At 39.8% G+C, this 13036-nt stretch overlaps 1 protein-coding gene across 7 annotated transcripts in view; it reads right to left on the bottom strand.

Annotated features, from left to right (window-relative positions):
* The window catches only part of LPP (LIM domain containing preferred translocation partner in lipoma), a 306990-nt gene that overhangs the window by 9463 nt on the left and 284491 nt on the right, over positions 1 to 13036 (bottom strand). For all 7 annotated transcript variants that reach the window (XM_083177528.1, XM_083177530.1, XM_083177527.1 and 4 more), the window contains one exon: positions 348 to 526. In XM_083177528.1, the coding sequence (XP_083033654.1) occupies positions 348 to 526 (179 nt within the window). The remainder of the gene's footprint in view (positions 1 to 347; positions 527 to 13036) is intronic.

Here is a 13036-nt window from a genome sequence, read left to right as displayed (position 1 = left end):
GTGTGGGCACCTTGACCCTATACATGTAGTAATTACTTCTATTCGGGCCTATTGCAAAGTACATGAGCATAAACAAGGAATATTGAGGTGCTTCCCCACTCGGCAGGGTTACGTGTGGAGTCATGTGTAAACTATGTAAACCAAATTTTATATATATTTTATAAGTCCAGTTCTCTTAAGGACTCCATAGTAACTATTTGACTTTTTTTTTTTCCCATACAAATAAGACTAAGATCAATGTGCTGGATCTCATTGAGTAGGACTTCCACCATGATAGATTAATGAACACTAATTAGTATAATTCTAAAAAAAAGACAGATATACTGTGATGAAAAGATAAAGCATACTTGTGGAAATCCTCAATGCAATGAATGTGGCCGGAAGCATCCACGGTGAAGGGGATTCCATCCAGGCTGCGGAAGCACACTACGCAGATGAAGCACTGAGGGTGATATGCTTTCCCAGTAGCTCTCAGTATCCGCTCCATGATTGGCTTGGAACAGACATTGCACTGTTCCAGAGTGTGCTGCAAAACAAAGAACACAAAACTTAACAAAACTGGCTGATATGCACACACATTAATATAGCACTGCACCCATATCATTGTGCTGTAAGCAAGTGTCCCAGCAATTAGCATAATTATAAAGGTACTTTTCAGGTACCAAAGCAGAAGTACTGTGATATAGTAAATGCTACGCAGGGCATGAAACATATTGGGCCTCGATATGAAGGGGCAACAGAATCCTGAACATCAAAAAGCTACATGTCTTATTGTAAATATCAGAAAAAATGCTTGTTCGTATGTTTAATGAAATCTGCAGCTGCCTAAATGACTTAAACTGTACATTACTATATATTTGCCCTATACTACTGGTGTTCAGTTTATTATTTTTTTTTTTAAAGTTCTGTTTTACTAATTTCTTCGTGTTTCTGGATGAAATACAAGAGTTTTAATTTATACTAAAAGTATGGTGCCGGTACAGCATACTCCAGCAACCTCACCTGATCTCATACAGGTATCAGCAAGAAAAACACAGGTTGACCGTGTTCATTTGTTTGAAAAAAAAGGAAAAAAATTACAGTGGTTTGACCGCTTAAATATACTACAGTGGATCATCAATGGATACATTTGTTTATACAGATTCGCAATATCCCATCCTATTGAGTTATATTTGTTACATGGTCAGTAACATGCTCACGACTGCAAAGGTGTGGTATATTAGTTTGGCATACACATGCGGTAGACAAAACCAAAAGGTCGAGATGGTAAAGGTCAACACATGAAAAGGCTGACATGAGTTTTTCATGGTCAATGTTGACACCTGATCACGTGGACCCCCAATAAGTTTACCATTTAACTCACCATGCTTCTGGCCCGATGCCTTTACCATCCACATTGACTAATTGGGAATGGATAAGCCCCCCCCCCCCCCCACACCCCATCAGCAAATGTGTATGCGATTGTGATGCCAGAGTCCCGCCGCGACCAATATCGGTAGCGATTGACTAATGTGTATTGAGCTTTGGTATGGAAGTTCGGGATAATGTCATTGGATTTAGTATCAATTATTATATAGAAGTATTTATGTGCAACAAAATCTTAACTTAGAAAAAAGGGCACTAGTAGTAAAATAAAAGTGGAACGGCAAAAAGGAGCTGGCAGCATAATAATATAATTTTTTTAATTCAATATTCTTTATTTGTATTTCCATACAAAATACAAAGACCTACATCACAATACATACAATAAAGCAAAAACAGGACACTGAAAGAAAGGAAAAAATATACAGTAAACAGGTCATCAACAGTACTTATGCCTAATCTTAATTTCAGTGTTCAATGTTGTACATATTATACACAGTTCTTTTCGGATAGCCTTCCGTTCATAAATAACACCGTTGTGTATGAGTACCGGTTAGTGGGTGTGTCATATACCATTTCATTTATTCCTCCTTATATTGAGCCACTAGAAACTAGTGGCCGACTGGGCGTTAATGTACCACATATACATTTATTGATATGGTTTTTTATGTAAATATATATACTGACCACAAGCAGCAGTTCTCTATAAGTATGTGTTTGTACAGATACTGTATTAAATCTGTATCCAATAGAGTGCACACATACTGTATATTAAAATATATCAATAGAGCTTTTTGTAAAAATTGTATTGCACTTTGTCCGTATTCCAGCTAAAAAACCCACACTATTTCAAAAGATGTGTTGTAAACATAAGGACTTGTCATATATAAGTGATTTCGTGGGGTCAATTATATTGCCGAGCACACCCATAGTGATGCCGGACCACGGCATTCACAACGGGGAGTATTTTATGAGTTGGATTGCTCACCAGGGTACAGTTTTTATGTAATGGATGGTTGATGGGTATGTACACGGAGAGCACGTCTCTCACCTGTGCTGCCGTGAAACAACGGTCCTGGATGTTGCGGGTATGATGGAGTGTCCCGCCGGTAGGAGACTGACTGAGGGATCGGGCCGTTGGTGCGGTCACCATTTACAACTCATGTTGCGGCCATTCAGAAGTAACTTACTGGGGTCCTGTAATAATTTTTATTGTCTGACGGGGTCCCAGAGCAAAACAGTTAAGAACCCATCCATTACATAAAAACTGTACCCTGGTGAGCAGTCCAACAAGACTCCCCCTGCTCTATAATAAGGCAGCCAAATTAACTTTGAATAAGCATGACTTATTGTAAATATCTGAACAAATGCTTGTTTGTATACTAAATGAAAGTGGCAGCTGCCTAAATGATAATATAATAGCCCTATACTAATAATATATTTTTGATACCAAATATTGTCCGTAGATAACTTCTCTAATTCAGGATATTTTTTATTGTGCCATAGGGGAGATTTAATTTTTACCTCTGACCATTTCCATATAACATGTAGATATCTCCATATTAATAATGCCTGGAGAAAGATGGGAGGTAAATTCTATGCAGAAATTCCAGATAAAAGAAATAACAGTTGGGAGTCCCAGAAGCCTACCTGTTCTTTAAAGTATGCTTGTAACATTGGGTCAATTGTACTAGTGACCCAGCCTACTAAATGTTGGATACAATATAGTAATTCCTAAGACTTGGAAGAGCCAGTCCCCCCTGTTCTTTGGTATTATATAGCATTTTAATTGCTATTAGTGTATGATTTATCTTACAATATAAATCAGGATATTCTCTATGGCTGTAAACACTCTTTTAGGAATGTATATGGGTGAATTTTGCCAGATATATAAATATTTCAGTTTTATTATCATTTTGAACATACTACGCCCAGTAACTGTCATTGGTCATTTTTTCCATACATGCATACGCTCTTTGAATTCTGCTGTAACTGGATCTACATTCAGTTCCACATACCTCTGAGCAGAGGGAGTTATCCATACGCCTAAATATTTGAACTCAGGAGTCCATTTTAAAGGAAATGTAACTTGCTGTTCCTCGGGCATGTAACCTGAGATTAGGGAGTTTACTTAATTTATCCTAGTTTATGTGTAAACCTGAAAAAGTGCCAAAACGGTTAACTATGTCCAACATAGCTGGAGGGGTTTCCTTGCGTCTTGCAGGAAGAGCAGCCTATCATCTGCATATAGTGCTAGAACATCCACAATCTCTCTCCTTGCCTCAGAATCTGTATGTATTGGACATATTAACGGCTCTATTGCCTTTGAAAATAGGGCCGGGGACAACAGAGGACACCATTGCCGAATACCCCTTTTCAGTTTAAATGGAGTTGATAAGTATCTGTTTATTGATACTCTTGCCACTGGAGCGGTATATAGCATCTTAAGCCATTTAATAAAATGGGGACCAAACGCGAGTTTCCGTAGCACTGCCTAGAGATAACTCGACTGTATCAAAGGCCTTGGCCATGTTGAAAGACATTACCATGGCTTCTGTCTTTAGGCTCTGACCCCTCTGTAAATGGCAATATAATTGTCGCAAGTTTTGGGTTGTAGATCTGCCTGGCATGAACCTGGCCTGGCCTGGTCGAATTATGGTCACTATTACATTATTTAACCTTGTGGCCATCATCCTGGCTAGTATTCTTACGTCTGTATTTAACAGAGAAATAGGCCTGTATGAGTCTGGGGAGACAAGAACCTTGCCTATTTTTAATTTCAGAATGATCAAAGCATCCAACATAGTAAGAGGGAGAGAACCCATTCTAGCAGTGAATTCAACAGATCTGTCAAATATGGGATAAAGAAGTCACCAAATCTTTTATAGACTTCAGAGGGGATTCCATCCTCCCAAGCGCCTTAGAGGCTGGAAGAGAGGAGATGGCCATCCCCACTTCCTCCCTTGTACATGGTGCTTCTAATATTTGTGCATCCTCTTCTGATAAGAATGGCATAAGGATTTTATCCAAGTAGTCCTGTATTTCTATTTCAGTGTGTGTTCCTGGAGTCATACAGGCCAGAATAATGGCAGCGTAATATTAACTTTTCTGCAAAGGTATAGTTCTTTAAGTAATATTATGATACTAGTCCCTTGTAGTAACTCATGAAATTCTAGTGATAGAACATTCTCTCTAGAATGGGAGCATACCAAGCAGAATGTGAGCTGCCTCCCAGCTGTGAGGATCATGCAGGTAGGCAGCTATCAGACTGACAGAAAACCCCAGTAGCTCTCCTTTTTATGCACTGAGGACATCTCTGCCTTGTGTGGAAACACTAAACACCCTTTGGTTTCATTCCAGCACAGAGTGTACTTAAAAACAAAATGTTCACAGTTATCTTCAAAAGTATTCTTGAAAAAATGATCACCAAGCATGCATTAGGCCACACTAAATACAGATGTCCCTGCTTGAAGCCAAAGTTACAACGTTCCTTTGGTCACGAGAAATATACTAAATACTTTAGCATAACATGACGTTTTTCTCAGAAAACCTTTAAATATCTTAATAAATAGATGTATATTTTCAGAAAAGGGATAACAGCTAATTCCCATGTGTAGTCAGTTTAAGGTGTAATCAGTCCTGCTCCACTGATGTAACACTTACTGTCCCTCAGGGTAAAAAGTCAACAATGTATACCACCCAACCTTTAGACATGAAAAATCAGGACAAAAGTACAGTGCCTAGCACTGATCCAATCAATCCCAGTCTAAAATGAACGGTTTTGTTAATAATAGATGAACACCAATTGGGACTGAAGTGTCGTAAGAATAAGGCCATGAAGACTGATCACACACGAGAGTAGAACAAGGAATTACTACTACAGATGGAGTGGGAGACATCTTTGCAGGGGATGGCGGAAGAGTCGCCATCCTTCGCCAGCCACTGTAAGGGGACATGCGCGCACGAGATGCGCGCGTCCCCTTACAACAGGGCTCCCCCCGGGTCCCCGCAGCTTCACCGATGGTCGCCCCGGGTCCTCTCCGCCTTGACGCACCCCCCCAACCCTGTCCGTCTCCCTGAAGTGGAGACGGACAGGGTTCCTGTCCCCCCCCCGCCGACGGGAAACTGAGACGCACGCGCGTCCCAGTCTCTATCACCGGCGCTCGCCAGTGCAAGGGGTCTGGCGAGCGCCGGCCAAAGATGTCTCCCGCTCCATCTGTATTTATCTTTATTGAGCTACATACTGCATGTATTGATGCAGTGATAAATACATATTTCAAAATATTTATAAAAATATATATATATATATTTTTTTAAGTATTTTTATGTAAATGTAATATAAAACTTATTTATTTTTCTGTCTGCATCATTTACTTCTAGGGTCTTTTATAAGTAGAACAAAATTATTTTTTTCTATCCAAATGTGACAAACTATAATATAAACAAAACGTTCCGGAATGGTCTTTTTTTTTTTCAAAAAGGAGTACTGTAAATGGCACTACTGAGGAATGATATGTAACTACACTACTAGGGACATCTGTAACTGGCACTACTGGGGACATTATACATGACTAGCACTAAATATGTGCAAGAAAATAATTGCTTGGCATTCAAATTCAGTGCCTGAGATAGTACACAAACTTTGTTTCATGTTATGAAACCTTGTTTTATGCACCAGGAAAATTTATTTGTGTGTATTTCATGTGTTTATACAACATAAATGCAAGATACCGCATAGAAATGTAAAGATATTCCTATTAAGGAAGAATCCGTTATCCAAAATGCTTCTGGTCCCGAGCGTTTTGGATAAGGGATACACAACCTGTAATTCCACTGACGAAACCAGATTGCTGGAACCTTTGGCGTTCAAAAGGAATTGGGTCAGAGTTTAAGTGTGAGATAAACTCTCACTAACTAGGACATTAAAAAGCTCAAGTTTATCCCGCAACCCCGCCAATGTAATAGACCGAGTTTTCAGTCCCAAACAAAACCCACTGGAGCATTTTTGCAGAAAGCAACAGAGTTTTTAGACCAACCTGAATGCAAGTTTCGTTGGGAGTTGCACAGTGTAAAAGAAAGTCACCCGTTGACCACCAAAAGTCCCCTGATTTAAGCATCAAATACCCTGTATAAACCCTGAATCCTCCACTTTCTCCTTTGAAAGGCAGTAGGTGTTGTTTGAAAAGAGGAGAGAGCTTTTTTACGGTGAGTGCTAATTTGAAAAATTGAGAGGGGAATGACTTCCAGGTGAGTTGCCAGAAAGGAGGATAGAGAAGGAGGATACCACCATCTTTCCTGTGGAACTTTTCTCCTTTGCCAACCAGTGCCACAGACGCCCACCCCACAGGACAGTTTTCCCATTGTAGAGGCACCATCAATGGATTGCAGGCTCTTGTGGCCCTGCAGAGGCACCTATATATTTATTTATTAACAGTTTCTTATAGCGCATACATATTCCGCAGCGCTTTACAGGGAATATTTGAGCATTCTCATCAGTCCCTGCCCCAGTGGAGCTTACAATCTATATTTCCTATCACATGTACATGCACTCAGACATTCTAGGGTTAATTTGTAGGGAACCAATTAGCCTACCAGTATATGTTTGGATTATGGGAGGTAACTGGAGTACCCGGAGGAAACCCATGCAAGTACGGGAAGAATATACAAGCTCCACACAGTTCGAGACATGGTGGGAATGGAACCCATGACCTCAGTGCTGTGAGGCAGTAATGCTAACCATTACCCCATCCATGCTGACCTAGTGAGCAAAAGAATACTGCGGGAAGGCCCATAGATATCATTGCTCAGTTCCCTCCAGATCAATCATCAGACTGTCACTGGTGATCCCCCGAATGGGAAAATATTTGAATGTGAAAGTTTGCATGTTCTCGGATGCTATTTAGCATTAAACGTGCACATTTTCATAACTCGCACACTATTACATTTGGCCCCAAGAATTCAGCTTGTATGTCATACCCATATCTGCATAGTCTTTATAAAAGTCTGCCTGTATCCTCCTACAGTCCAAACACAACAGTAGGTTAATTGGCAACTGACAAACAATCCATTGTGTGCGTGCATGATAGCGACTTTAGAATATATGAATTATTTACATTGCAAATATAAAACTCCGATACGTAACTACATTACACTGATCAATGTGTACAACAGTGTCTTAACCCGTATAAAAGAAGAGCTACTTTGCACAAGTGTAAAACCATTTTCCATGCCATTAGTCACAGCTTACTGTCTTTGATACAAGCCAAGTGACTAAGATGCAAAATGTAAAGAAACATACCGCATGCTACTCCCCACTAAGCATCTTGTGCCATATGGCATACTGACAGCTAGTGAGGACATAGTAGTACAGAACATTTTTTTATGCTATTGATTTAAGACCATTATGCTGTAGGTATATGTAAAATATGACTTAACATTGTGTTCTACCATAATATACTATGACTGGTGTAAGGGACTACAATGTAAACATTGTGAAGGACCAAAACATCACCTCAGATAACGTTACTTTATGTTGCATTTGATTTGGACTAAAGTGACATGTTCTGCCTGTTTATTTTGGAAACCCATTTCTTTGCACTAGGAAACTTTTTATTCACACATACACACCCACAGTTGCACCCCTGGTCAAAGTATGCTTCAAGGGAGTATTTAAAGAGCTGTAAAGCAAACAGCATAATGAAAGCAAAATTGTGGGTACCTTTCCAGCAATACTACTAAAGGAGCCCATACACCAGGCATGTCTAAACTATGGCCCTCCGGCTATTGTGAAACTACAAGTCCCATCATGCCTCGGCACAGTTTTGCTATAGGGAATACTAAAACTATGGCAAGGCATGATGGGATGTGTAGTTTCACAACAGCTGGAGGGCCACAGTTTGTACATGCCTGCCGTACACGCTCCGTTCTGGGCGTCCATTCTGTACTTTTAAAGTACACATCGTATCGCATTGCATGCCTTATCAGTGATAATTGCTGATAGCCATAGAAATAGTTTTTAATACACTATGAGGGGTATTCAATCCAAGATTCCGACTGTCGGAACGTCCCAACAGTTGGAATCTGTCCTTTTTCACTCAGCTCGACTAATTCAACAGCCAGAAAGCAATGTTTGGGCTGTCGAGTGTCAGAAAATGGGCAGGTCAGTGAAAATGGCTTCAGATTGTCGAAAAACGGCCGCAAATTTGACAATCTGTGGGCGTTTCCTACAAAACCGATCTTGTGTTTAAGTCTGATCTGTTTTGTTGTAAGCTGCCTTCAATGCTGTCAGAAATGGCAGCATTGAATAGGTGACGGCCGCTATTTGAATACTGTCCTATTTAGACAAAAGTGACTGGTCACCCCCGAGCAAGCTCCTACAGCAGAAATGTGTTCATGAAGGTATAAAACTTTTCAGATCAGATTGACATGTTTTGGTTTGGGTATTGCAAGGAGATACAGAAGCTGCAGTAAAGCATGGAGGTAGAGGAGTTATGCTGAAGGCTGTTTCAGCTGGTTTGCCGAAAATTTGGTTAACCCAGATGAAATGGCTAGCTCAGAGTCATGATCTTCTGGGACGAATTGCAGTGATGGGTGTGTTCTAGGCCAACTCAACCTTCTTCAGTGTCACAGTTGGTCATTACTTGGAATGACAAAACATACCACCTGCTGCTGTCCAGAAGCTTGTGGACAGATTGCCAAGAAGTGTGTCTGCGGTAATCACTGCACATGATGAACCTAAAGAGTGCTGATGTAAATAAAGTCTTGCTTCGCTATTTGCTGCCAGCGTCCAATCACTTTTGTCTACTTAGTGTAGCTTTAATAAATATGCCCCATAGAGTTTTTGTATGATTTTCCCACTCTCAAAAGTATATTCACTTTATAATAATATTGAAATTCAATGTGTAGACCTCAAACATAGCCTGGGTTAACTGAAATACATTTCAATACCTGAATCAAGTTATTTGAGTTCTCCATGCTTGAACTTGGGGTATACAGTACTTATGCCAATTTCAGCTGTAATATTCGCTGACTGCTATTATTTACTAGAATATGTTTATTAGCTACTAGAATATGTTTATACTGCACATAGCTTAATAAATTATTCCATATGACCAAACAATATTTCCTCTACCATTATCTGCTACACAATTCTAAAGCATCATATATTCTTTCATTAAAGACACAAGCCAAATTGACAAGGATAGTGGTTGCAGACAATACAGCACAATGCCCTATCTTTCAAAGTTTCAAGCTAATCAAAGTATTGTTTGCATACTTCAGAAGACTACATTTGTGGTATGGTTTCCTTCAGACACCTCATCCATGTAGATGCATTTTCTACAGTACCATAGTATGCAGCACGGTGGACCTGTGTCAGATGATTCTTTCCCCGTTGATTCCGCAGTGATATGCTTTACATAGCTGTCTGGCTTACAAGCGTAATTGTATTAGAGATGCTGTATGTATTAAGATTTCTATTAGAAGACTCGCTGCTTTCTACGTCATCAATATTTAAAATCCTCAGTCAACAGCTTTAAAGCAGTTCATCTGAAAGGGTACCCTAAAATCTTACACATTACTATCGTGGGGCCATACACATGACATGGGTATGGGTTATAGGGTCGACATTATGAAGGTTAATTTACCTTAGGTTGACCACTAAAGGTTGACAGGGCTTGGGTCAACACATAAAATAGGTTGACGGCTAAGGTCAACAGGTTTGGAATTTCGATACTAGCATTTGTTAAACAGAAAAAAGGTTGACATGAGTTTTTCATGTTTTTTTAACACGAATTTCAACGTACGATGACATGAACACTGCATCAGTGCTCGGCATGCTTCAGGCACACTATTATATTCTCTCTCCACCGCTAGTGGATGGTAGGGTACGAAATACTGTCTGATTTTGGGGGAAAAACCTAAAAAAGTCATGTTGACCATCCCATTGTCGACCTTAGCCATGTTGATCTATTTCATGTGTCGACCTAAGCCTAGTCTACCTTTAGTTGTCGACCTAATTTTTGTCAACCTGCATAGTGACGCCGTAGCGGACTTATCCCAATCACATGCCACATCCCCAATCAAGAGAGAAATGCATATTTGGCGATAAGAGCCCCTTAGTGTTTTCATGGTGTAATATCCTTATATTATACAGTAAAGAGTACACTTTGCTTATTCTATATATACCACAGCACACTATAATTTAATAACATATTATGAATTTGTGGTATAAGCAAAGCGACCTGTGTCACTTATCTTGTCAATTAGTAAACACTGCATATGTCTGCTTTGGCATACATACAAAATGTGGAGATTAACACTCTCTTGTCAGATTACACTGTGAAGAGTAGGAAGGAATGGTGTGGAACCCAGAATAGAAACTTTGCAAAGGCGAACAAGACAAGTTGCTGACCAGAAACCATTCCAGCATGGCACAGAAATGAAACGACAAAGTCAGTTGGAAAACACATTAAAATGTTCCAGATCCCAATGCAGATTTAGCATGGGTTCCACAAGTGAGCATTAAAACAGTCCTTGTTCAGCAGTATGATGCCACAAGTCTTTGCCTAAAAGAACATTTGCTATGTAAACAGAGATGGGAAAAAAAAAATGAAAAGAAAATATTTTTAGCTCGACAGCACTTGCTCTATTCATCACAGTGAGAACAGGCAGTGGAGGCTTCACCAGTCACATCTGTACCATGCAGCGGTGGCACTTCTGCCACTGGTGGAATTTAAGTAACAATAGCCATTAAAATATGGAGTTGATTTTATATAGTGTGGCGAGCGCAGCGAGCCCTGCGAGGGGACACGCTATATAAAATCAACTCCATGCGTAGTGGATAGTGGGGTTATGAACAGGTCAAAAATTGCTTTGGATCGCATCGATATATCGGCCGATATCGCATTCGATATATCGGGCGCGTGAAACTACACAAGTTTTCTAATAAATAAAACATTTCAGTAATGCTTAGGGGGATTCACCATAATTACTCGTTGATTGATATATCACAGGAAGAGTATTATTGTGTGAGCTAGATCTACCACATTTTTGTTTCCTGTGACATTTGGACTAGCTTTCCAGCCAAAATATACATTCCAGCCGTTGCGACAAGAGAATCTAAAAATAGAGTGAATATAAATACTTTATCCTGGATCTCATCCATAATCAAATTACAAAACATCTGTGGAAAGTAATGAAAGTACCAAAAGTACTCAGATTTATGGCTATTCTGAGAAGTTATATCAATTTATTCTGTACAGGGTTAGATTTTTATTTATAGACTTTAGCAGTGCAGTACTGCCAGACAGAGGCAGAATCCTATTAAAGGCCGCCCCCCCCTCCCCCCCCCCCCCTCTAGCTGAAGATGAAACGTTCCTGGAATTACTGAAATCTCCATACGCTTGCTGGAAGGGAGGCAAGAAAGAAAAAAGTTTCTGATCACCTGTTTTCTTCATGGTTAATAGAGTGTAAAATACCAAACTTTATTCTACTTGCCGTTGGGTAGTGATTAATTTTCCTGCAAGTCACAGCCAAAATACATCTTAAACATAAAATAACTAAACTGCTTGAAAGAAGGTGCCAAATTCTGCACATGACTTAAAATGCTTTCTGACGGTGCTTACAAAGTCTGCATATTTCTTCATTCACGGACGTAGGCATAGGGACACAAAGCGCGCACCCCATGGGTTAGCTGCTTAAGTGTATACAAGGATGTTTAACAAAAGCAGTTATGTGCTTAACTTAGATTAAGAGAGATATTTATATTCAGCAATTAGGATTAGAGTATACTTTGTGTTATTAAGTAGTTTAACCCCCTATGTGCAGAAACCTTGACCAACACAGGAAATTGCCGCCACTTATTCAATGCTGCCATTATCGACAGCATTGAAGGCGGATTTTGGCAAAACAGATCCGATTTTAAAAGAAGTCGGCTCTGTTTTGTCGGAAATGCCCACGGATTGTCGAATTCATCGCCGTTTCTTGACAATCAACAGAAGTTTTTGCAGACACGCCCACTTTGCCACCCAACAGGGGGAACATGAGCAGAGTGAAAATGGGCCAGGATTCCGACTGATGGAACATTCCAACCGTCAGAATCCAAGATTGAATACCGCATATAAATATTACTAGTCAGTGACTGGTTTCCAAATCACACTGAAGTAGAAGATAGCTATAGCTAAAAATTACAGTAATATTGATTTTTGTATTTCTACTTGTCACTAATTTGCACATTTTTTTTCATGTTGGAGGTATATTTCACATTGTCCATAATCACTTTGACAGGAACCCTCTGTCATGATTCTGCTCCTGCTTTCTCTGTCTATAGCCTGCTGCTCACCTCCATGTCTCTTTCACATATATGGAATACCACATCATCTGTCATCTGATGGCTACAGGCTGTTCTCTTTACACACGCTTCAAACATAGTACATGGACAAATACAGGTAGGAGAGGAAAAGTGATGAGGAAAATGCCCACAAACCAAAGTAAAAAAATTATATAGGCACTACTGTATATAGGCCTCTCGGTTAAACAGGTCTAGTTTCAATACTAATCTTTCCAGCTATAAGTAATGTGTTTTGAACTGTGCAGGCAACTCTCTCTAACTTGCACATGTGCAGCAATTGATAAGCAATGACAGACCAAGTGAGGATTTATTCACAGAGTGAGT

This window comes from Crinia signifera, chromosome 3 (genome assembly GCF_055691185.1).
Source record: "Crinia signifera chromosome 3, ASM5569118v1, whole genome shotgun sequence".
In the NCBI taxonomy this organism is placed as follows: Eukaryota; Metazoa; Chordata; class Amphibia; order Anura; family Myobatrachidae; genus Crinia; species Crinia signifera.
The sequence above is the reverse complement of the archived record's forward strand: the minus strand, read 5'-3'. Positions and strand labels throughout refer to the sequence as shown.